The 25,583-nt window shown below is 40.6% G+C and overlaps 1 protein-coding gene and 1 long non-coding RNA gene across 2 annotated transcripts in view; one reads left to right on the forward strand and one right to left on the reverse strand.

Annotated features, from left to right (window-relative positions):
- Nucleotides 1–588: 588 nt before the first annotated feature.
- Nucleotides 589–25,583, reverse strand: part of ZNF365 (zinc finger protein 365) — a 101,195-nt gene continuing 76,200 nt past the window's right edge. The window contains exons 4-5 of the mRNA XM_009245564.4: nucleotides 21,103–21,159; nucleotides 589–1,005 (exon numbers count right to left, since the gene is read on the reverse strand). Coding sequence (XP_009243839.1) covers nucleotides 982–1,005; nucleotides 21,103–21,159 — 81 coding nt within the window. The 3' untranslated portion in view covers nucleotides 589–981. The remainder of the gene's footprint in view (nucleotides 1,006–21,102; nucleotides 21,160–25,583) is intronic.
- Nucleotides 973–7,089, forward strand: LOC134762059 (uncharacterized). Its single transcript, XR_010141577.1, has 3 exons — nucleotides 973–1,246; nucleotides 4,220–4,303; nucleotides 5,740–7,089. It is a non-coding gene; the product is annotated as an uncharacterized LOC134762059 (long non-coding RNA).

The following is a 25,583-nucleotide window of genomic DNA, read 5'->3' on the forward strand; positions in this document are numbered from 1 at the left end:
AACAAGATTTATGTCTCACATATCTGTTACACCTCAGCACTCTCCATTTTAATAATCAATTGATATTTCGTTAACATACATTAACTATCCTATTAAAACTAAATTAAATGCTATTCTGATTTGATTTTATTAAATAAATGCTGGCAACACTAATGAGGTGCAGGCCTTTTAAATCATGACAGGACCGCCAAATTTGTACCCCTCTGTTAAGTGAAGTAATTTCACAGTGAAAAAAATGAGCAGATGTGTTTCTCAAGCTGACAATTTCATAAATACTTCAAATGAAGTCATGATGGATTTTCAACCAACATCTCAAAAGACTAAGAGAAACTCTCAGAATACACTTCATTTTGAATAAGGCTGTGCTAAAGATGCCTTAAAGAAAAAAATACCTCACCCTCATCTCATGTTGTAAGGTCACTAATTCTGAGAAGAGCAAGATAGTGTTGCTTTATGAAAGAATTTCAGTATTCTGGCAAAAATACTTCTGAAACAAACTAAACTGGACTTCCTCAAACAGTTGAGTGTTTTGCTTTCGGTGTGGTACCAGATTTTGTTTCACCAAGGGAATGGAACTTAATAAATAAATTACTCAGTAACTATTTTTTATTTAACAACTGAGTTGTTAACAACTGCCATGTCCCAAGCTAAATAGAATATGATTCCATCTCATAGGGACAAATATTCTGAAGCCTGTTCCACTTGCTATGATGGGTTATATGAGAAACTCAAAGCATGAGGGATGGGCTGTGCCCTCAGGAAGTCTGCAGTCTCGTTAGGGAGGACCTGGAGCTCATCCATCAGAAGTCTGAACCCACTCCTGGTGAGTAAAGTCACCAAGTAGCCCAAGTTTCTTGTAAAGTTCCTGGCATGTAAAACATGCTTAATAAATATTTGTTGAATGAATGAAAGCTTCTCTGGCACAATTAACTTGTGATTCTCTCGATCCAAGTCCTCATCCAGAATCACATCATTCGAAGTTCATTCTTCCACAATCACAGACTCCTAGTCATAAAAGCCAAAAGGAAAGTTAGTAGAGTTGCAGTGGTATCCAGGTGCCAGCAACAATAGTCAAAAAAAGAAGTGGTTTCAACCATGGGTCCTGGCAAACAATTGTACTGGCAACTCTTCACTTATGTGCTGCCAAATTATGATTGACACGAAGAGCGTCTTTTTCTACAACTGAGAAGTCACACCATTCCAGCAATGTCTGTAATTGAGATCATGTGCTGAGTGGGCAGTTCAGGTAAGGAATTATACATCCTGATTTGAACAGAACAGTCTCTGTTTTTATCCATTTCCTGAAGTAATTATTAATAGCACCAACTCTCAAGAGTGTCCTGGTTCAGATGATAAGTTATATAATCACCATGAGTACAGGATAAAGCCTGATGAGCCAGAGGTATGGGGCAAGATTTCTATTTAAGAAAGTAGTTTGCACACACCACTTTTTATCTTCCTACCTTTGTCAGCTATGTTCGTCTTTTCATATGGTTAATGTTTTTAGTGCTCCAATTCTACAGTATAACTGTAGTTGTCTTCTGTGCTTTTTCTATATGTTGACTCTAAAATTAAGAGTAATTATGACAGATTATGTTCCTAATTATAAAATGTTCTGGTTTTCTTCTATGTGGGAGGAATATGGATATGTCTTTGAACAACAAAGCTCTACTAAAATTCAGCCTCATGGCAAGGATCAAATCAAGGAGTTTCTACAGACCATTTATTGGAACTTTTCAACTTAGTAAGACAGCATTCAGTAAATCCCTTTAATTGGACAGAATGACTCAGGGAGAAGAGATTAAGGGTGTTGGTCTCCTTGGAAAGTCTGATAGATGCAAGGCACTAGCAATTAAGCATGTCTAGAGAGGCATATTTCAAAACAGAATAGAAATTCTTTGACAAGAATCAAGTAGATATGAAATTAAGTTTTTTAAAGCATTGTACTACCAATGGAACTACTAGCCTAAATTTTAAAACATTGTTTAAGACAAAAAACGACACTTGTGGCGGGGCGTGGTGGCTCACGCTTGTAAGCCCAGCACTTTGGGAGGCCGAGGCAGGCAGATCATGAGGTCAGGAGATCGAGACCATCCTGGCTAACATGGTGAAACCCCGTCTCTACTAAAAATACAAAAAAAATTAGCTGGGTGTGGTCGCGGGTGCCTGTAGTCCCAGCTACTTGGGAGGCTGAGGCGAGAGAATGGCATGAACCCGGGAGGTGGAGCTTGCAGTGAGCGGAGATAGGGCCACTGCACTCCAGTCTGGGTGACAGAGCAAGACTCCATCTCAAAAAAACAAACAAACAACAAACAAAAAAATGACACTTGCTTCTTCCCCATCCTTCCTGCTTGAGCTGAAGCAGGAGGAAAAAGTTCTCTAGATCCCAAGGAGATCATGTTCTATAATTCTTCCTTGAGATGTAGCCAAAGACAATAATGTGAAAGTAAGACTTCCCATAGGATAGAGCTAAGGGCTAAGGGTAGAAAATGTCTGGGAGATATGCCCAGGGAATAGAACAATGTCCTAATCAAGGAATCCTTCCCTCTCTGAGATAATATCCTCCTAGAAGGATTTCAGAATCAGTAGAGACTGGTGGCAGTCGTGAGTCCCCTTTCACCTTTCCAAATGGGCATGTTTATTATGGTCATTGTCCCTGTGCCATCACTGTATATTGGGTATGTGAGAGGCAGATGGCGTCTCCTTTTCTTTCTGAAGCTTTGGATCAAGAAAGCTGTATCCATACCTGATACAGAGACCATCTCCTATCACCTGAAGATACTGGCATTTTCCTTAGCAGTTAAGGTGAAGTCCAAATTACTGTTTAAGATTTCTGGTTGTCTTTCTTGGAGAAGGGGTGAGTGTGTTCAGCTTGTGGGAAAAGGAGGATGTGAATAGCTGAATACCAGAAAGGTGGACTGTGAGAGTTTGTATTACCGTTCACCAAATGTTTTTGTTTCTATCTCTGTGGTGCCACCTGTTGTAAGATTATAAACACCACCCCACATTGAATTCAAGAGTAGCCATGTGACATGCCTTGGCCAATGAAATGTGGGTGAAAGTGATGTTTGCTATTCCCGGACAGAAGTGTTAAGAGACATGGGTCACCATGTCTCTTTTCTCTGCCATGAGACTGACAACATTCAAGTGAAAGCCTGGGCCCCAAATTAGATAACATACATCTGGGCTTCAGCTGACCTGTAATGGGCATTTAGTGTGAGGAAGAAATCAGCTTTTGATGTTGGAAGCCACTAAGACTTCAGGTCATATGCAGCATAACCTAGTTCATTCTGATGGTCACAGCAATAAACAGTGCTAATAATATTAAGATAATGTGAAGATTATTCGCCATAATGCTAAGTAATGTTCCTGGACCTATAAAGAAGAAGATATAATCCCACATATCTAAAGGATGAAGCACTAAACACTCAGTGACACAAAATCTTGATACATTTGTTTGCTTCATAGTTAAACTGATTTTCTTATCTAGCATTTAGTTTTTCCTGGACTTTCTAGTTGCCTTTCTTTTTTTCCTCTAGAAAAGTTTAGGATTATTGTTTTATCTTTAGTGTCCCAAAATTTCACCAGGATACCTCTAAGATGTCAGTCTCTTTTCATTTATTTAAGTTAGTGTTCTCTTTCTCCACTGCTTCATCTCAAAAACCTACCCCAGCCTCATTCATTATTTAGCTTTCCCCACCTCATATACCCACTTGCAATTTTCTTAGAATTATATTCAGTCCTTTCTCTTCCATTAGATTATGGGCCACTGTGCAGGGACTGAGTCTGGCTCCACTTTTTAATCCCACCCCCCATGCCAGGCATGGTATCTGGCACAGAAAATGAACTCAATAACAAGATGCTGAATTTTTTACTTCCTGTATGCTTCCCAGTGACAAAAGTAATTAATCACAATATAGTAAATCTAATTTTAAGATACAACTATTTTTTATCTCTCAGTAATATATGATGGACATTGCCCACTAATAAGACAGAACAGGAAACATGAATGGGTTCCAGTGTACAAATGCCCTAACAGCATGAAACAGTAAAATAGTATTTTTCTGCTGAAATTCAAACAGTGATGAGAGACAGCATTCATGACATAGAACAAGGCTGCTTCAATTATAAAAACAATTCAGATCAAGCTCTTAGAACAGTTTGATGTCTAATTTGCTTCCTTAATCATTTGACTTATGCATTTCACTTTTTTCTCTAGAACTTCTATGGAAGAAGAATTAGAGAAGCCTATATTGAAGTTCCTAACACAAGATCTTAGTCTTAACAGCTTCTTTGGCATCAGGTAGCAGAACAATCTTTTCCTCTAGCTGTAACCTTAACTATGACCTTAGTTAGGACGTCATGTAGTGAGCAATACATGTACAGTAAATTTCAGAGCTATGTGAAAGTTTCTCATCCCTCCAAAATATCGAATTGTTGGCTGATATCCCAAATGAAGCCTTCACTTCCTTAACTTAGAACTTTAAAAATAAAACTTTTTTTTAATACCTGGGAGGAAAGATCAGTTAGAATCCCAACTGTGGCACACCTTTTCTCCCAAATCAGGCTCTGTAGAAACTCTATCAAACTTAGGTGGTTCTGAGGAACAGTTTGAAAACAACTGCAAAGCTCAAGTCTATATAACCCTAGAGATACTTGCATAAAAATAACTAAATTATTCAGAGGTCCTTTTCTAAGAGAAGATTTTTCTCCTGCATGAGGAAAAAGCACAGTAGGTGTAGGTTCCTGGGCCATAGAAACACTTCCCCACCCCACCCCTCCCCACAAAAAAATAGACATAGAACAGGAAAACCCAAGGTTTTTTAATATGTCTCTAATAACTTCTCAGACAGTAAACCTTGACCTTGGCTCCCTCCACAGTATCCTAACACCCCTCATCTGCAGGAGCTTCAATAAGATCCATCTGTGTTTTAAGAGGGTCTTCATAAATACAAATCAAATTGAAGTTTTAGGCAGCCAAGAGTCTGCTAACTTTCTAGAAAATTCCAATCCAGCCCCCACACTACCCAGCTGCCTGCACCTGATTGGCTTTTTAGATAATTGATCACAGCTGGTGGTTTAATTGGGCCTGCCTCAGAAAAACCAGCTTCTTCTCGAAACAAGGCTTCATCCTGCCATGGTGCCCTCGGGGCCAGTGAACTCACTGGGAGGAAATGTGACTCCCACTTTTCCATTTGAAGAACGTGGGGCATTTCCTAGATGGGGCTCTATGCCAGGGATCTGGTTGCAGCTTGATGAGCTTGAGAAAAGAGTGCAAGCTCCCTCTCTTCTACCCTGACCTGAGAGAGCCTTGTAGTCTCTCAAAGTTTTGTAATTTGCTTTCAAGGTAGCATGAGATGGTATGGTTTTCTTTAATTCCAGTTCATAGTGAACAGTCACAATTATACAGTATCTTTAAATGTCTTTTTAATTTAATTTAATTTTATTTTATTTACAGACAGGGTATCCCTGTGTTGCCCAATGTAGTGTTCATTTATAGGCACAATCATGGTGCACTTCAGCCTTGAACTCCTGGGCTCAAATAATCCTCCCACCAGAGCACCCGAGTAGATGGGACTATAGGTACATGCCACTGAAGACTTTAAAGTGTCTTTCTATTGTATTTGAGTCATCCCAATTACAAGGTTTCTGTCCCCCAGTCCCATTTGATAGACCACTTGTCCATTGTGAGGAATTAAGTGATGATGACAAACTTGTAACCCTCCATTGTTGAAATAGGGGAAAGGAGCTGGCCGTGGCCTGAAGAAAGCCATGTCTTGCCAGTGGCCATGGGAACTTCATAAGGGACAAGAGAGCAGGCTGGAGAGCTCCAACTGTGCCAAGATGCATTCTTGTCAGGACATAGCCCAAGAGGCATTGTCTAAAAGGAAACCACTTACTTGAGGATCATAAAGTAAAGAAGCAGAGTTGGAAATTGAGACAGTTAATGGAAAAGTTGGTCAAATTGACAGGACAAGATCCAGAGAAATTAAGCATGTCAGAAACATACAATCAGAGACAAGACCAGGTGAACTGGAGCTACTCCACTGTGAACTCCAGAAGGCCCCATTCTCCTTGATGGTTAGTTATGTCAACTTAGGAGAAAACGTTTAGTTTTGGACTTCTTTGTGATTCCTATAGGATGGACAAATAAAGACTGCCATCAAGAAGGTGAATATGCATATCTGAAGCTCAGAAGAGATCTGAGGTGGACAATGAGATTGGAGAATCATTGGCTTTTTGGCAGTAGTTGAGACCATGAACACTGATAAGATTACCTAGGAAGTGTGAACAGCTGGGTAAAGAAGATTGAATGGTGGTTTCCTTAGAGGAACTGGAGAGAAAAATAGGCTGTCACAGAAATAGTCTCTTTCTCTCTCTGTCTCATTCTTTCAAACACACACACACACATGAAATGGCAAAGAGTATTACTTTCTATGACAATTTATCTGAGGCCAGAGGTACACATTAAGGCAAAACAAAACAAAAATAATTTACCAGAATAAATAAACAAGTAAGAAAACTTAAATTTCAGCAACTCCATCCAGAAATCAAAAGACAAACTAAGTGTGGTGGAGACACCTGTTGCTGACCTACTGCTGTTTTTCTAGGCTAGCAGAGTCCTGATTTTGTGTGCCTTGCTCTGGATGGCCATATCTTTCATGGAAGATGGCCCCAGCCATGATCATGGGGTTCTTATTGCACATCCAATAATTGGTTAAGCATGGACATGTGGTCTAATTCTATCCAATGAAACATGAGAAAACTTCTGGCAATTTCTGGGAACACTCTACTTGTTCTTTCAAAGGGACTGGTGGTGATGGGGGTACTCCCTCTTCCAACTCTCTCTCTCAATGTTAATATGTCTATGTGTGACTCCTGGAACAGTGACAGACATTCTGTGACCCTGAGGAGAGAAGACTAAGGACAAAAGTCAACATGTTGAGGTGCCCATCCCTCAAACTTTGGTGTTCTAAAGAAAGAAGGAAACTTCATCCTTGGCGCTGTGAACCAGCCACTGAATTACCGACCCTGATACCAACCTCTGGAATTCTTGTTACAGTAAATAATGAACATCTTTATTATTTGAGTTCCTGTTTGTTTGGTTTTCTTCAACTTGCTGCCAGAAAAGCATTCTAATTGATACACTAACAAACCCACAGTGGGACAATTTATAGGTGATTAGTAATACATCTAACACAGCATTTACTATGTGCCATGCATGGTTCTAAGAGCTTTAGCCCATTTAATCCTTATAACAACTGTAAGAAGAAGAAGATACTATTTGTTTTCTTCATTTCCCAGATGAAGAACTTCATTACAGAGAGGTGGAAGTACTTGTTCAATATCACGTAACTAACTAGTAGTAGAACTAGTATTACAAACACAGGCAGTCTGGCCCCCAAATCGAAACTCATAACCAGGATACTAGACGCCTCTCAGATTAACAAACAGGAGCTAGGTTACTCCTATTCAAAGTCAATTACTAGGGAACTATAAGAACAGCGAAGTAGAAGTCAGATCAACAAAGTTTTTACTTCCTATTTGATGACTTTCTTTCCACTTAATCTCCCCAATTTTGCCCAGGTTCCCTACTGTCTCCTTGCTCTACCTCCAAGCAAAATATTCTCTAAGGTCCCAATTGACCCACAAAGGTGTAAATGACTAAATAACAGGAGTGTTTGGATTTTACCAGGAATTGGAGCCTTAAACCTAGCTTGAATTTTATGCATCCATCTGCCTGAATCTACCCAGAAAACAGTTCTGTAAAGTCACACTTATGGAGAGCTGAGATTACACAGAATGAATGAATGGTCTCTTTCCCCAAGGGGTGTATGGCCGATGAAACGAAATAAAGACCTAAACTGGAGATGATCATGAAACTAAGAATATAAGATACAGGTCACAGTGGTTGCCTCTTGGAAGGGAGCTTGGAGGGGTGGGGTAGAGTGCACTAGGGAACCAGCTGAGGAGACTCCGTTTTCACCCTAAGTCTGTTTTTGTGCTATTCTATACTTGGAATTTTCCCCATATCCATATTACCCATTCACCAACAATTAGGAAAAACTAAAGTTCAATAAAATGTGATAAATCTCTTCTAGAAATATAGGCAGAATGCTTTGAAAGTACAAAAAAAGTAAAATAGGCAAGGAAAGTATATTAGTTTGCTAGGGCTGTCATCATCACAAAGCACCATACACCAGATGGCTTAAACAACAGAAATGTATTGTCTCACAGTTCTTGAGTCTAGAAGTCTAAGATTAAGGTGTCCACAGAGCCATGGTCACTCTAAAAGCACTAGGGAAGGCTCTGTCACGGGCCCCTCTCCTCACTCTGCAAGCATCAGGTGTTCCTTGTCTTGTAGATAATGACATCTCTTCACATTATCTTCCCTCTACGTGTTGCCTGTGTTCAAATTTCCCCCTTTTAAAGAACACCTGTAACATTGGGTTAAGGTCTACTCTAATGACCTCATTTTAAGTGGATTACCTCTGTAAAGACGCCATCTGCATACTCAGGATTAGGACCTTGACATAGGAATTGGGAGTGGGTCACAATTCAACTGATTACAGAAAGATATTGGAACGCTTTCCGGAGAAGATTTATTCCATTGACACAGTATTGACAGGAGGCCATTGTGAGGCTTCTTTTCTTAGAACAACAGATTTTCTCAAGCACTTGTGATAAGCAACCCTTTCACATTTTAACACAGTGGGATGACACCACATGGACTCAGCTTGAAGGGTACCACTTGGAAAATGGTAAATGTAATCTATGACAGGTGCATGTTAAATCAGGAAGCCTGATAGCTAAGTAGCAGGCTGTGTATTGTGTTGTGCACCCCAGCTCTGGCTCACTTCTCCCATGTAACTACACCGTCAGAAAAGGCAGATTGTTGAAGCTTGAACACTTACAGGCAATTTCCATTCTTATGCTACTGATAATTGCATTTGTGGAAACATAAGGAGTCCCTGATGGCTGATTCAACGTGTAACAATTTTTAGAATTTTACTTTATAACCAAATAATGTATCCTGCTGAAGACAGTGCTGCCTCTTGCGGACAAGGTAATTTAAAAATGCTCAAGTTATGTTTACAATAAAAATTCAGAATAATGTTTTCTTTCTAGATGACGTTATGAGTGTGACTTGTAGGCTGGAATATTAAAAAAATGCAGGAAATTAGAGAACAATCATGCAGATTTTTTTGTACATCCATGCCAAGAATATAAGCAATGGTGGGTATACGGTATAGGTAGCCAGGATTTTGCAATAGTAAGCCATATAATCATAAATTAATATGAATATCAACAATTTAAAATTTTTAAAATAGCAGTTACTATGATATACTGCCTTTTGCTATTCCAAGTATGGATGCCAGAAAATATAAGAAATACAAATCAATCAATCAAGAAGTCCCTTAGTTTTTGTTTTCAAGATTGATTCGTTTAATAAGAATTAAGTAAATGATGCCATTTCAAATCATTATGAGAAAGATAGAGTACCTTTTTTTTTTTTTGAGACAGAGTCTCGCTCTGTTGCCCAGGCTGGAGTGCAGTGGTGCAATCTCGGCTCACTGCGAGCTCCGCCTCCTGGATTCACGCCATTCTTCTGCCTCAGCCTCCCCAGTAGCTGGGACTATAGGCGCCTACCACCACGCCTAGCCAATTTTTTGTATTTTTAGTAGAGATGGGTTTTCACCGTGTTAGCCAGGATGATCTCAATCTCCTGACCTCATGATCCACCCGCCTCGGCCTCTCAAAGTGCTGGGATTACAGGCGTGAGCCACCGCGCCTGGCCTAGATTACCTATTTGATCCTTACCTCAAACTATAAATTAAATACCAGACATATTTACCAGAGGTTTTAAACATTTTTAAAGTAACAAAATATGCACGAAAAATCCAAGTTTATGAAGGAAACTGATGAAGGTATATACAGATGAAGGTATATAAGAGGTTAAAACTCTTCCATGTTAATAAAATTATAAAAATTAAAAGGCAAAGAATGAACTAGGAAAAAATTTTTGCAACATATTAAAAAACAGTAAATTAAAAGGATGGACACTCCAACAGAAAAAATAATCAAAATAAAAGAAAGGCAACACACACACACAAGCTAATTTTACTAATAAGTATATATTAATATTTTTAAAATTTGACTGCAACACTGATCAAGAAAATACAAAATGAGATGCATGTAAACATAGCAAACCCCAACACTGTCATGGCACGGAAAGTATGTATAAACTGCTAACAACCTTTCTGTGGATCAATTTGGCAATCAAAAGTTATTATATCTGAGATTTGTATCTAACCTAAATTTATCCAGAAAGAAAGCATCAAGGACATAGGCTGTAGCAGATGTTGTCAGTGTCTCTCCTTATGCTGTGTATGCGTGCAATGTAGTTTCCAACTGCCAGCACTGGCAACTTCTGCCTGGGATCCTTTCTGGATAAGGAAGTGTGCTAAATCACAAATTAGGCTGGCTGGAAGTCAAAGGGTTAACAGCCCTGGAAGCAGTCCTCCACCAATGATAGAAGTTGAGGATTCCTCACCCTCAATGGGGACAACTGTGAGTTCAGAACAGACTCCCAGGGGTAATAGTGGAATAGGGCCTCAGTTGCCCATGGTGGTGGCTTGCTCATTAACAAATCCTCCAAGGACTTTCTTCCTTTCTCTTTCTTATTACCTTACTGATGTTTCCTGGATCACTCCTAAATAAGCTATTCAAATCTTTCTATCTAGGTCGGTATTCAGGAGAAACTAACCAAAGTTATAGGCAAACATTTATCTAAAAGGATGCTCATCACACTGTTATTTATACTACTAGAAATTGGAACTATCATATATTAATAATAGCAATAGTTTAATCAATATTATGATACAATATATACACGTTAAAAGACAATAGAAGAACATTTAATGTCTTGAGAAGGCAAGTGGTATTACACAATGGTTAAGAGACAGGTTTTGAAATGTGATATCATTTCAAGTTCTGGCTTCACCAGTTGCTACCTCTATGATTTCAGACAGTTAATTAACCTCACTAAGTGTCAGTTTCCTCACATGTAAAATGAGGGTGACAATAGTATCACACAGGGTTACTGTAAATATTAAGTGAGATAGTTTCTATAAAGTGCTTAGCCTAGTTCCTGGCACGCAGTAATAATATTTATCATCACCATTATTGTTAATATTATATAATAAAGTACAAGTTTACAAAACAATATGTTGTATCATTTTAACACACACACACATACATGTTTAATGAGACTTCAGAAAGTTCACGGAAAAAGGGAGTTAAAAGATAAATAAAAAATATAAACTTTATTTCTCAATACAAGCTCCATCAAATTCAAGGCATTTTTGTAAGTCATGGTACCAGCCATTCAGTCCATTGCTAAAAAACTGAGAATATTTAACTGTGTCAATGCAGTCTTTTTTTACATTACTAACTGAAGTAAAATGGGTGACCTTTACAGATTTTTTTAAGATTATTAAAGAAAAACAATTCAGAAGAAGCCAAATAAGGACTGTAAGGTGAATATGTTGTGATTTCTCATCAAAATTCTCACAAAATTGCCCTTGTTTGATGGGAGGAATGAGTAGAAACATTGTCATGGTGGAGAGGGACTCTGGTGAAGCTTTCCTAGGCATTTTTCTGCTAAAGCCTTGTTTGACTAAAGCGCTCAAAACAGTCTATAATAAGCAGATGTTATCATTCTTTGGCTCTCCCGAAAGTCAACAGCAAAATGCCTTGAGCATCCCACAAAACTGTTTCCATGACCTCTGCTCTTGACTGGTCCACTTTTGCTGTGAATGGGTCACTTCCACCTCTTGGTAGCCATTGCTTTGATTGTGCTTTGTCTTCAGAATCATACTGGTAAGGCTATGTTTCATCTTCTTTTATAATTCTTCAAAGAAGTGTTTCAGGATCTTGATCCCACTTGCTTACAATTCCCATTGAAAGGTCTGCCCTTTCTACAGTTAATCTGAGCACAATGGTTTTGGCACCCATTAAGTGGAAAATGTTCTCAGCTTTAATTTTTCAGTCAGAATTGTGTAAGCTGAACTGAGATGTCTATGGTGTTGGCTATTGTTTCTGCTGTTAATCATCAGTCCTCTTCAATTAGGGCACAAACAAGATAAATTTTTTCCTCACAAATTGATGTGGATGGTCTGCCGCTGAAGGCTTCATCTTCAACATCATCTCATCCTTCTTAAAATAAGTTATTCATTTGTAAACTGCTAATCTGGGGGCGGGGGCGTTGTCCCCATAAACTTTTCATAAAGCATCAATGATTTCACCATTCTTCAACCCCAGCTTCACCCTAAATTTGATGTTTGTTCTTGTTTCAATTTTAGCAGAATTCATGTTGCTCTGATAGGGGCTCTTTACAAACTTATGTCTAAGCTTTCTCAGTGCCCCAAACTAGACCCTATTTCAGCCATGTTATAACAAGTTAGTATGAGTTTATTTTGGTGCAAAAAATTGAAATTCATGCATAGTTTTTTCATAATATGCATTTTCCATGAACATTTTGATGTCCCTTCATATATATTCATAATACATACATACATATATAAATTCTCACACATGTATATTTATGGAAGTATAGAAACATAGGAAATATATGCAAAGTTATTACAGTATATGACTGTATACTAAGGTGGTGGATGTTTTTTCTTTGTGCTTTTTTATATTTTCCTAATTTTTAGAATTATTACTTTTGTAGTCATATGACAAAAGCTATTTTTAATGAATTTTATAAATAATCTTAAAGCAACTCATAAAGGTACATTACCTGAATTTCTTCACATAAAAATGTGCAATTTTTGGCCCAGGGCTAGCCAATTCTTGTTGATGAAGTCAGGGAAAATATCACTATTTAGCACAATTCATCTTTTTGAGAATAATGGGTATATTCTGCTCCTGAGCTTATATTGTTGATGATGGGTCTCAGTGTGAATTAAATAGAACGTTTTGTCACAGAGCCATGCAAATGCAAACACTGCCCAAAGATTGAGCAGCTGAGTGCCACAGTTACAATAGATACTTGATCATTCAGGAACTTTCCTTATTTAAGCATCAAAAGCAAGTAAAGAGGCTTGAAGCATGATTCATAGCATCCAAATGAGTGAATTGCCTCTGAAAGGGTGACTTCATTGTTTCAGACAGTTCTGCACTTCTTCAGAGTTTCTGATTCCATTAAGTCCAGGCCAGGTCACAATGGAATATAAGTCCAACTTGGATTTGTCATCATCCTTCAACCCATATGTGTAGTATGAATATCATATACCTGTACACTCTTGAACAAATGAGCAATGCTCTCATTCAGTGTGCTCAGATGAATATGTGTCTGCCAAAAAAGACAATCTTGCATCTCTGAGGGGTCTAACAGATTCTTTCTCTCAAGATACTCATTAATTCCCAGAAGTCTTTGATCTGAATTTGATAAAGACCTCCAACAACTTTCTGCTTCTCAGCCCTCTAACTGGATAAAATAATCTAATCTTCACAGCCAGTTTTCACTTCTTCCAAATTATCTATAAACTGTCAAAGATGAAGGGTATTGGAACAAAAAAAAATCTACAATTTTGACCACTTTTAGCATTGAATCATGCAGTGAACTAATTTGAAAGCTTTACAGTATGAATTCTGACAAATCATGCAACAAAAGAAGAAAACACCTAATATCTCTTTGGATTTTAAAAAAAATTAAAAATTTAACATTTTATTCCAGTTGCCTTGCCTATGGCAAATGAAATCTGCCCTTTTTTCAGGTTGAAAGCAAATTTCTTAGGTTATTTTACTTGCAAATGGTTAATGTATGCTGAATTTTGGTAAGAAATGTTTTTCTTATTAAAGGTCTCAGCCAGACGAAACTCCATCTCTATAAAAAATACAAAAATTAGCCAGGTATGGTGGCATGCACCTGTGGCCCCAGCTACTCAGGGGGCTGAGATAAGAGAATCACTTGAGTCTGGAAGGTTGAAGTTATAGTGAGCCATGATCACACCACTGTACTCCAGCCTGGGCAACAGAGTGAGACCCTGTCCCAAAAAATAAAAACAGTCTCAGCCAGGTCAGACCCTTATAAGGTTAGCATTTCAGGTAACCTGTTGAATGCTCTGGTTAGGCAAAAGTTTTAGCAAATGTTGGTGATTAAGAAAAAAAAGTAAACTATAGTATATACTAAGTGTAATACAAAGGCTAGAGCTATAGATGAAGAAGCAGAAGCTAGAGACCTTGCGCCGAATGCACTGTTGTCACAGAATGCTTAGGGTGTCATTTCACCAGCCAGAAACCTCTATGGCCGGCAGTGCCTCTGCTTGGGTTTTGCTCACTCCTGCTGGGCTTGTCTCACCCATACAGCCCAACAGGCTGTGCTTGGCCCGTGCTACCGGCCCAGATCCCACACTTGCTAAGGGCAAGCCAGGCACAGAGTGCCAGGGGTTGTGTAAATGCGTGAGCAGGGGCAGGGTCTCACTGCTGTGCACAGCCAGGCACACCAGCTGCTGCAGCAGAGTGGGCAGCTCCAGGTGCCAGCACAGGCTCTGGCTTCATGTGAGACTGCATGCCCCAAGTGACTGCCACTGCAGGCACCAGGGTCTGGACAGACAAGGGGAATGCAGTGGCACCTGAAAGCTTGGAGATGCCAGGAACTACAGAACCCCAAAGAGGGTGTTACAGTGTGTCACAGCTCAGGCTCAGGAAGCCCCAAGGTCTGGGCTTCCAGAAGGGCTGCAACTCTTCTCTCCTTCTTGTCGCCCACAGTGCAGTGAGTGGGGGTGGGCACAGAGTGGGGGATATGTTTCAGCCTATTTGTGTTACAGCTGTGTTAGTCCTGCTGCCCCACTCAGGCCCACAGCTCTTGGACTGGCCTGTCCCCACTGCTGCTTCCCATCCCATGGGGCGGCTGCTGGGTGCAAGTGAAGCATAGGAGGGCTGTAGTGTTACAACAGCTCTGGCTCAGGGAATCCTGGGGTCTGGGCCCCGAGAAGGGTTGCAATGCTTTACTTCCACAGTCTGGGAGTGTGACACTGCCTGAAGCTCAGTGAGCCAGCCAGGAATGTGTTACAGCTCCTTTCACTCCCATCATTCAGTGGGTGCCAAGTTCTTGTCCCACATCCAGGAAGAATGAGGTTATGTGGATAACTGGAGGGTGAGCCAGGCAGAGAGGAGCTTTATTGAGCTGCAGAACAGCTCTCAGGAGACCCAAAGTGGGTAGCCTCTATCCACAGGCAGGTTGTCCCAGTGAGTGTCTGAGTCTGGCTGAGTCTGGGGTTTTTATGGGCTCAAAATGGAGGAAGTGCATGCTGATTGGTCCATGGGAAGCCATGGGTGGGCCTGGAAAAAACACCATGAGTTCTCACTCTGGGTCATGGACTCCACCTAGAACTGGCAGCCCAGCCTCCAGAGCATTCCTGGCTTGAAGGTGGGTTTTCACTAGGGACACACCCCTTCCCACCTAGGAACCTGTCTGCCCCCCACCGCCACCAACATGCCATCCACAGTGCCCAGGCTGTCCACACCAAAGGGCACCTGCAGGCCTGCACCAAGCCACCCTCAGTACCCTGGCCTCCCTCTCACACTTGTCAGTGCCCAAAGTCTGGAGGAAGCTGAGGTAGTTGGAGAGGGGACTGGTGTGTCAGTGCTGCTCCAAGCATGTGCAACCTGACCAGGTTGCGACAGCACCCAGGCTCAGCTACAGCTTTGCTCTGCACTGAAGTGGGCTCCGGGAGCAGGACAAGGCCAGGGAACAGGAGCAGGCATTTCCAAGCCTGCAGGGGTAGGGGGCTTCCTGGGATCCTGAGAGCAAAGGGATGCCTGGGTCGGAGCTGTAGCTGGGTGGCTGGGCAGCTGCATCTGCACCCGGGAGCACAGGCTCCCATCCCACCAACTTGATAGGGTGCAGGGCTCCTGTTGGCATCACCTGCTTCCAGCCCCTGCCGGTGCTGCAGAGTGCACAGCCCTGGCTGCGCCTCCCTCGCTACAGCTGGCATCCTTGTAGTGGCCACTCCAGATAGGCCACCGCCACCATCACCATCACATAGATTATCTGACCCTGACAATTAACAATTTCTCTTATGACTTCAACTATTGTGTCCCTAACATGAGGATCCATAAAGTGATAATCCTCCTATACTCCCAGCTCTAAAATTATTATTCGTTGCCAGGAAATAAAAACTATGGAGTTTGTGGAAGAAAATGGGGAAAGGAATACATCTGTCAAACACCAGTGAAAGAAAGGAGGAATAAAGCTAAAATGGATTGATGTGACTGCTTCTATGTGCAGATTCTGTTAGACACATTGCCTCACAATCCTTACACCAACCTCAACAGACAGAGCAACCATCCATTCATTCAACAACTATTTACTGAACATCTGCTATGAGTAAGGCTGTGTACAAGGAGCTTGGGATATCACAGTAAGCAAAAGAAACACTCCTTGCCCCTCTGGAACTTAAATTCCAACAATGGAGACAAATTACAGAGAAAATGATTTAGTTACAATCCTCTTACGTGTTGGGAAGAAATAGGATAGGGTGTTTTGAGAGGAAGACCATGCAGTGGGGGCTAACATATATGGGAGATCATAGCAGGAAAGTTTTTGGAGAAAAATCATATTTACAATGAGCTAGTAAGCATGAATAAGAATTAGCAAGGAAGGAAGAATGAATTGCACAGGAACTTGACACAGAAAAGAATATGGTGAGTCCCAAAGTCATTATAATGCTCACCCTACAGGCAAGGCTTACACATATATTTATCTCTTAAGTTATTTACTTATCCAGGCTCTCATTGCTCAAGACTGGGTTGTGAGGCTCAATATTAGGCCTATTGGAGTTGAAAGACTTTTGTTTTTTTATTGATAATATCTACCTGGCTCCATTTTGATGACTACACCTACATCCCGCTGGTGTCAGTGTTTTAAAGTGATCCCAAAATGCACAGTTTGAGTCTCTCATCCATTGGAGGGGTGACCTGTTGGTTGGTAGTAGATCATTGGATGCAACCTTGAAAAAGCTACCCAGAGTTGAGCAAGTCCTTCTACTAGAAATCCCACAGCAGGAAGGGCTAGAGAAGAGCTAGAAAAGGGGCTTTCTCTTCTTTATTCCTGGAAAGATGGATTGAGCAAGTGTTCCTGCATTTTGCAAAGCCCAAAGGGATACTGGGCATTATGTTTACACTGTGGAAAATATCACCACTATGACTTATTTACCATCTTTAAAGTTTCTAGTTACTGTGTAACAACACTTCTAACCAACTCTAAAGGCACTGAGTTGATTATAGTTATTATTAAGCTGAAAGTTAAGAAATTGCTCACAAGAAATCTGCATCCTGTCATGTACCAAAGCCGCACATATTTGTCCCGGCTCTTTTTCTGAGTGCAGATAAACATGTCCCATGTCAGGGAGCTTTTCAACATTTCAATGGCTTAGTGGGATGCTCTTTTGAGCCCAGAGGGCAATTACTAAAACTTAAGGTAAGTGGGGAGGGGAACAGAAAACGTGATTGCTAGCCCAAACAAGTGAGGTCCAGGGGACGGCTTAAGTTGTGCATTAAGTATAATCTTTTGGCTTTGACAAGAAGGTGAGGTGACCAGTAATTAGCCATTCAAGTTGAACCCTAAGCACCATGACTTGGATGGGAAGTAGGCGGCTGCCTGGCCCACAGTTTCTAGCTGTTGAGAGCTTTGCATGCAGGAGCTCATCTTGAGCCTAATAAAGTGATTTTTAAGAGTGAAGCTGTTTGTTGGTTTGTTTTTCAATGTGTGCACTTTGATGTTTGCTTTTTTTAACCCTCAAAAGTATTGGCAAGGATAGATCAGGGCACTAGCTAAATGAACCACAAAAAGGCCTGGGAAAAACTGGGAAACCAAACTACTGGTATAGTTCAACCTTTATGGCTTCCCACTGCTGACATGAGCTCACCTTTCAGAGATGTATTTTCATAGGACATATCCATCCCAAGCTGGCAGAGATAGATCCCTTGTAGCTGTCAGCAAATCCTTCCCATTAGCAAGGCATTCAACATTTGAAATAGGTGTAATCTCAGTCTATAAATTCATGTGTTCAAGAAACAGATAAAATTTTTAGATTTCCTTACATCAAACTAAATTTGGATTCTGAGTAACCGGCCCACCAAGCTGGCAGGAAATTTCATCCAGCCATGCTTGGGCTGCTCTCACACCCCCACGCACCAGGATTCTGCAAAAGTCTGGGTCTTACAGAGTACAGGGTCTTATGCAATGTTGAGGGAAGACTACTCCAGTATTTTGTCATCTGTCTACACTGGTTAGTGCTGAAATAGCAATTGTCGCAGTCTACATGGCCCACTTAGATCTCATCTCTGCTATTTCAGGCCACATGTGGGATGCCAGGGATCTCTAGGAGGTGAGAAAACCCACCCTTAGGGTCTAGCCTCCCTTGGAGTACACACAGCCTCCTCCCTTCTGAGAGGTACACTTATGGAGTGGTTCCTGGGTCCCACAGCTCACAGGAGCAACAGGGCAGTCTCTTCTCCAGCCTAAAGAAGCTTTCTGTAGGCTTTCTCCTTTCTTGCCTTAAGCAAGGAAGAACAAGTCTGACTACCTATTTGATATGAAGAGAAAGTGTAAAACATAAGGAGAGCAAACACAATTGAGTTCACCACAGTCAGCCTCCTCTGTGTGTGTGTGTGTGTGTGTGTGTGTGTGGGAGGGGAGATAGTGGCTGAAACATCTGATGGTTATCAGGTGAGAATCTCATGTACTCAAAACTCACCCTGTATACATGGTTGGGTGGTGGAGGTCCAGCCCTATACAAAGTACTCTGATGTACGCCAGAGTTTGAGAATCACTGAGTTAAACCAAAGGAAGGAACAACCACCAAAAAAAGACTATTTGCAAATGTCTAAAATCCCTAGTAGTAAAAAAAGGATGGGGAGAGAATTCCAAAGTATTCCTGTTTGCCCACAGAATTTACGACATTCTGATTTAATATAAAGCCTCTATATTTTTAATGTAAGTTGATAGGTTTGCTTATTGTCAAAAGGATTAAAGGAGAGAATGCAGATATTTTAGGCAGGGATTAAATTCTAATTTAATTTTTTTGTAATATTTTTTTCCCTTTTGTGTTCTTTAGCTTCACTATGTATGAATTTATTATTTTCTCTTTAATCCTATTTGCTATTTGTGGAGCACATTGAAGTCCGCGATTGTCATTCTTCAATTCTGGAAAATTCTACAGCAAGCTGTTAATTTAATCAGGACTGATGTGACTTTACTAAGTTGTCCTTATTGAGCAGCTACATCCAAGGCCTTGTATTTATTGGAATGGGAGGGGGATGGGATGGATGCACTGTGTGCCAAAGGGGAAAAGCTCCGTGCGGAACACGGTCAGGAAAGCCCAGGCAGGGCGTTCACCCAAGCCCCCATCTGAAGAGCAGGGATGGAGTTTCCCCATCTGTGTCATAACTATGCTCAGAGGCCTTTCCCTGTTCAGACAAGATTTTACTCAGGAGCTCAACCTGTGAAACAGCTGCTCTGGTTGAAGCTCTCCTCCTCCCCCTCCAACTGGGGGCAGTCCTAGAAAAATCACAGGAGACTCAGCCAGCTCTACCAGCTCCTCCAGCGCTAGGCTCTTGGCCCACGTGTGATAGAACGCCCTGCGAAAGCTGATTAAACTGCCCTTTAAAGAATCCATCTCCCACAGTGGAGATGTGTACTTGTCTTTAAGGCCTGCTCCCTCATATTTCTGGGAGGATCAGCCCTAGAAGATTCTGTTAGTTACGGAAATATGATTGTGCGTTTGAGAGGAAGCTTGGGTCTCTCTCTGGGGTGGAGGAGTTGAGTCTGAATGTAGAGGCACAGGGAAGCCTTTGTAGGACGGAGAAGATCTGCAGACAACAACATGAATTGTTTGCATTTTTAACATGAAATTGAAGATCTTTCTGTGGGGGCGTGCCCGTCCTTCTCTCACAGGTTCCAACACTCCCGATTGCTTCACACCTGGTCAGATTCATATATATATGGGGCTTGTCTGGCCCCTATGGGCATCTGAGTTTGTGGACCCCTGGCCTATATGTAAAGCCAATGCTGCCCCGGAATTTAGCCAAGCCAATGAAGTGAAGAATCCTCCCCATACATTTCCATATTGTCGTTTCAACTCTTGTCTTCTGATATGTACACCTGTCTCCCAACACCACATCAGAATTAACCTCTATGGTTCCCATTAGCCTGATTTGTATCTCTCTTAGGGCTTAGAGCAATCTGTCTCATACTACCATTTTGTATACAGTAGTCCCTACTTATCTGAGGTTTTGCTTTTCTAGATTTCAGTTACCCATGGTCAACCATGGCCCAAAAATAGATGAATACAGTACAATAAGGTATTTTAAGAGAGAGAGAGAGACCACGCTGACATAACTTTTATTACACTATATTGTTGTAATTGTTCTATTTTATTATTAGCCATTGTTGTTAATCTCTTCCTGTGCCTAATTTATAAACTAAACTTTATCACAGATATGTATTTATAAGAAAAAACATGTAAGAGTTCAGTACTATCCACAGCTTCAGGCATCCACTGCGGGTCTTGAATGCATCCCTAGCACACAAAAGAGGGACTGAAGCATTACTCCTTAAAATATATCTCTGCAGGGACTTGGACAAGTACTCAATAATTATTTTTTGACTTATTCTCAGTTTGGATCAGCTCTGACTGCCACAATGTACAGAAGAACCGTAACCATCGTTACAGCCTCCATGCCATCACCACCTAGCTCCCAGTGATATGGCCCCTCTCAAGAGCTGTTTGGAGGTAGAGAAGAGAATAAGACCAGTGGCAAATCACTCAAATCTCGTACTATTCAGTTAAAAGGAACATCATATACAGGGAGAAAAGCTACAGAATATAATGGACCCTCATTTTAAAGGAAGAAACAGACTTTCCTCCTTGCTAATGATGGCTTGGGAGGAGGAGAATGTGAAAATGTATGTTTTCATACAGAAACCAATGGCCTGCTGCGCCCCTTCCAGTCTCTCTCATATGGACTCAGATGGGCTGCTGGTTATTGTAACCAGGCCCAACCCACTCATCCAGGTGGTGGCTTTACCTCCAATTCCAGGTCATTTTGGCACACCAGGCAAGCTTCGCCAGCACCTTTCCAGCTCTGAAAGGAAAAGAAGGGTACTGCCATCATGAATGGAGCTAGTGTGTAGACTGAATAAGTCACAGCAAGACTACAAGCAGCGCCATGTTCCATTCATTTAAGTAAAGAGAGCTGACATATTTTCCCAGGCTAGAAACAGAAATTGCATTAATGTGCTAATTGCAATCAGGACTATATCACTTTGCCTTTTTATTCCATTCAAATTTTTGTTACCCTATATTAAAAATCATACACCACTCTTCATTTCCCTAAATATTTTAATTGGTATATTTTAGTCTGGATGTGTATACATTCTCTGTTCCCTCCCATCTGGGTGTAATTTTCCATCGTCTCCCCCTGATGATCTGCATTTTCTCCTTCAAGTCCCTCCTGTAAACCCACTTCTGTGGATCTTGCTTTCACATTATGCCATTAAAAGATCCAGCTGGAAGGAAGTGCCTCTGAATGGAGTCCAAGAGAAGAAACAAAGAAGATGGAAACCAGATGCCATTGAAGTCATCCCCATGTGAGTCATGGTTTTCTCCTGGAAAGTGTCTATCCCAATGCTGTGCATCTTTTCAATTTGAAGCCCACTAGACAGAAGCTCTCCCTCCATCTATGTGTGTTTTAGCCATCCTCAGTAGAACCATATATTTGAATACTATTGGCATACAGTAAATGTATACATAGTACTAACAGTAACAAATAAATATTTACTAGTTAGGTTTTAGATCCAACATAAGATAGTCATTTCTTTCATGGGTCATTTACCCACTCTTATTCTAGGCCCATTCTTCACCAGCTACTCTCAGGATTTGAAGTGAATGCTCTAGTTTGATAAGGGTGTATGGTTTAGGATTGTTCAGTATTAAAAACAAATAACAAAAAAACAAAACATAGATAAAGCCAATGCTGACCTCCAGAGGTTAGAATCAACATACCTTTTCTTGTTTTTAAGTACAACTTAAACTGATTTCTGTGTAACAGATCATATCGTCTCTGAAGTTTATCCCTTCAGGTAGGAAAAAAAAGACCAAAAACTCAGCTAATATTATTAAAAATAATAATAAAGTGAGAGGAAGATCCCTGTTTTCCCCAAGTGGTCTTAAGAAACAGCTTTCAAAACTCTTCTAGAGGGTATTCAATTAAGCCAGTAGCAAAAATGTAACTGGCGAAATCTAATGTTGTCTTAAAAAAAACACATGTGCATGCACCCACATACACACACATTTATATACCCACACAATATTATATATATATGTGTGTGTGTGTGTGTGTGTTCAAGATGGTGGACTGGATGCTTGCATTTATCTGCATTCCTTTTCAAAATTCTGCTGAAAAGTCAGTTAAGGAAATAAATTCATAACCATGCTGAAGACAAAAAAGGAAACCATCAGCAGACATTTTGATACTTTTCTGGAAGAAGGAAAGACAGTGAATAGTATGGATAGATGAAAGACAGCAGAGAAAGCAGCAACCCAGATATACTCAGGAGGAGGCTGCAGAAAGGGTGGAATGTTCTTTCCAAAGAAGCCTTGGGAAATCTTCACGTTGGACATGAACAGATTCAGAACTCAGGAATGGAAAGAGGAGCAAAAACCAAGTGATTAACGGAAGATTGTCCAGGGAATGGTTGCACCGTTTGACTTTTGTCATCTCTCTCCTCTTTTCCCATGCATACAGATGGAGCAGCAAGAAGGGATTCAGAAACTTTCGTCCCCTCCCCAAGATCTGATCTATTAAGAAAATAAGATGTCTCCCTAGGAGAGCTAAGGCTTGTTGTATGGTATTTGGCATTCCACAGTGAAGCCCTCTGTTTTTGGTGTTTTGAGGTGAAAAGAAAGTCATTTGCATGATTCTCTGTACTTGCATCCTAAAGGGAAGCTTGTGGTTGACACATCCCACCCACATACACAGCCAGCCACCAACCTCAGATATGCTTACTGAGGAGACACACCTACTCAGTGGCAGGGAGCTGCACCTGACACCCAGCCACCATTGTTAATTACCTAGCCCTTCATTCATAAATATAAGCAAATAGCATGAATGATTGAGCCGACAGAGTGGAAATGGGGAATGAAAGAGAGCTGTTATGCATGTGGAGTCAAAGGATACTATCTAACACCAAAGACTCAAGAAATAAAAGTGTAAGTCTATTGTTTAAAGTTATAATTGTCACTGTGGTTTGCCATCTCACATCCATTTCCCCTATATGTAGCTAGCAGAACCCTGACCTTCATTTGAAGTAAGCCTTCCTTCTCCTCTCTTAGCTCACATGCTTTGGCAAATGTGAATGTAATTCTACACCCATGATGGAATATGGGACCTAGGTCTAGGCCAAAGTATACAAGCTATGCCCTTGGCCACATCACTTGTTTTGAAATGAGCAAGCCAACCCCATTTGCTTAAGTGGTATAGAAAATTATTGTTCAGAAATACTCTCTGCCTCCTTCTCACTCCCATGGGAGGAGAGTACTTCTCCATTCAGTTGATTTGGGATACGGTCATGTGACTTTCTTTGGCTAATGAGATGTTAGCAGACATGACACAGCATAGGGTACACATGTTTGTGCAGCTGGTCTTGCACTCTTGTGCCTCTGTCATCACCATGAGAATATGCTTGGGAAGGGTCACTGGCCCAGGAAAGAAGATAAGAGACATATGGAACAGGCTGAGCTACACTAGCCCAGAAGTGTAAGCAAGATCAGCAGAGCTGTCCATACAAGCCCAGCCTAAATTAGCTGACCCCCAGCTGACCTCAGAAGTGTGAGCAGCTCCTACTAAGATCAGCAGAACCCCCAACAAGCCCAGTCTAGATCATCTGACCTCAGCCAACCCACACATACACATGTTAAGTAAATGCTTGTTGTTGTAATCACTGAGTTTGTGTGTGTGTGTCCATGTGTGTGCACGTGTGTGTGTTTTAACTGAGCATCATTGTGGCCACAGCTAAATAGCATGACAAGAAAGACAGATGCTTACTTTCCTGCTAGTCTAGAATCTAAGAGGATATGAAACCAGAGCTACAGCTGTGGTCACCACATAGAACTTGAAGATGAAGCGTGCAGACTGAGGACAGCTGAGCTGAAATCGAGTCCCGCTCACATTGAGCTCTCAATTTAGCCTCGTCTAATGCCAGTTCTGCCTCTGATCTTGTTTATATGAGCCAGTAAATTCCTTTTTTATTGCTGAAATCAGATGGATTTGGCTTTTTCTATCCCACTTGCAATCAGAAGAATCTTAACTAATACCAAAGTATATAGGTAACCAATAATAGAAATAAATTCATAAAAATGAGAAGAGAGGGGTGTGGGAGTGGTGTACACAAAATAATTCTTCATCTTACGTGGCATGGACAACATAATGTTCAATTCAGTAAATCAAGAAATATAAATATAGGCATGTTTTATGGAGATGATCATGGGAAAGGACTGAAATAAGAAATAAAGGTGGTTTTACTGGAACAGAGAATATGACCAAGGGATGAGGTGTTCATTTTTTTTTTTATCTTATAGAGATCTGTGCTGTCCCATGGGTGGCCACTAGCAGCAGTTGGTCATTTAAATTTAAATTAATTAAAATTTAAAACGCAGTCTATTGTTCACAGTAGCAGCATTTGTAGTGCTCAACAGCTAGCTACATGTGGCTAGTGGCTACTGCACTAGATTGAACAGATATTGAATCTGTCCATCACCATCACCGCAGCAAGTTTAGTTGGACAATGCTGTAGTGGAGTGTCAGGAGTCACTGTGTAAAGTCGATGAATCAAACAACAGAAGTTTAAATACATCATTCAAAATTGCCCCGTCACGATTTCTTGGTACAGGCCCTGGAGGAAAAACAGCTTAGTTTCATTTCAAATCCCAGCTCTGATACTTACGAGTTACTGAACCTTGGGTAAGTCACATTGATCTTTCTGCACTTCAATTCACTTATTGGTAAAATGGCACAACACATGCAGACCTTTCTCACAAGGTTGCTGTGAGAATTAAATAACCAACTATATGTAAGTTCTTATATTTTGTGCCTAGCATGTGGTAAACATTCAATATTTATTTTTTATTTTCTATCCTTCTCTAAGTTAATTTTATTTTACCATATGCACATAGTTTAAATAAACTATGTATATATGAGATTTATAAATCAGTATTTAAATATAAATATAATATTTAATTTTTACCTCTCATATAGAGTATATGTACATATACATATATCTCAGCTCCAGTTCATGGGATTATAGACGCTTTCATTTTCTTCTTTGTAATTTCTATAGTTTCCAAATTTCTGTATTGAACATGTATTATCTTTATCACCAGAAAAAAAAGTTTTTACTTTTAAAGATACCAACATATTTTGAGATGAACAATGTTCTACATCTGGATCATTTGCTTTTGCTGATTTAGTCCACAGGGGCCCATTACATAATCTGTTGTTAGCCAACTGGG

This window comes from Pongo abelii, chromosome 8, assembly GCF_028885655.2.
Source record: "Pongo abelii isolate AG06213 chromosome 8, NHGRI_mPonAbe1-v2.0_pri, whole genome shotgun sequence".
Classification (NCBI taxonomy): domain Eukaryota; kingdom Metazoa; phylum Chordata; class Mammalia; order Primates; family Hominidae; genus Pongo; species Pongo abelii.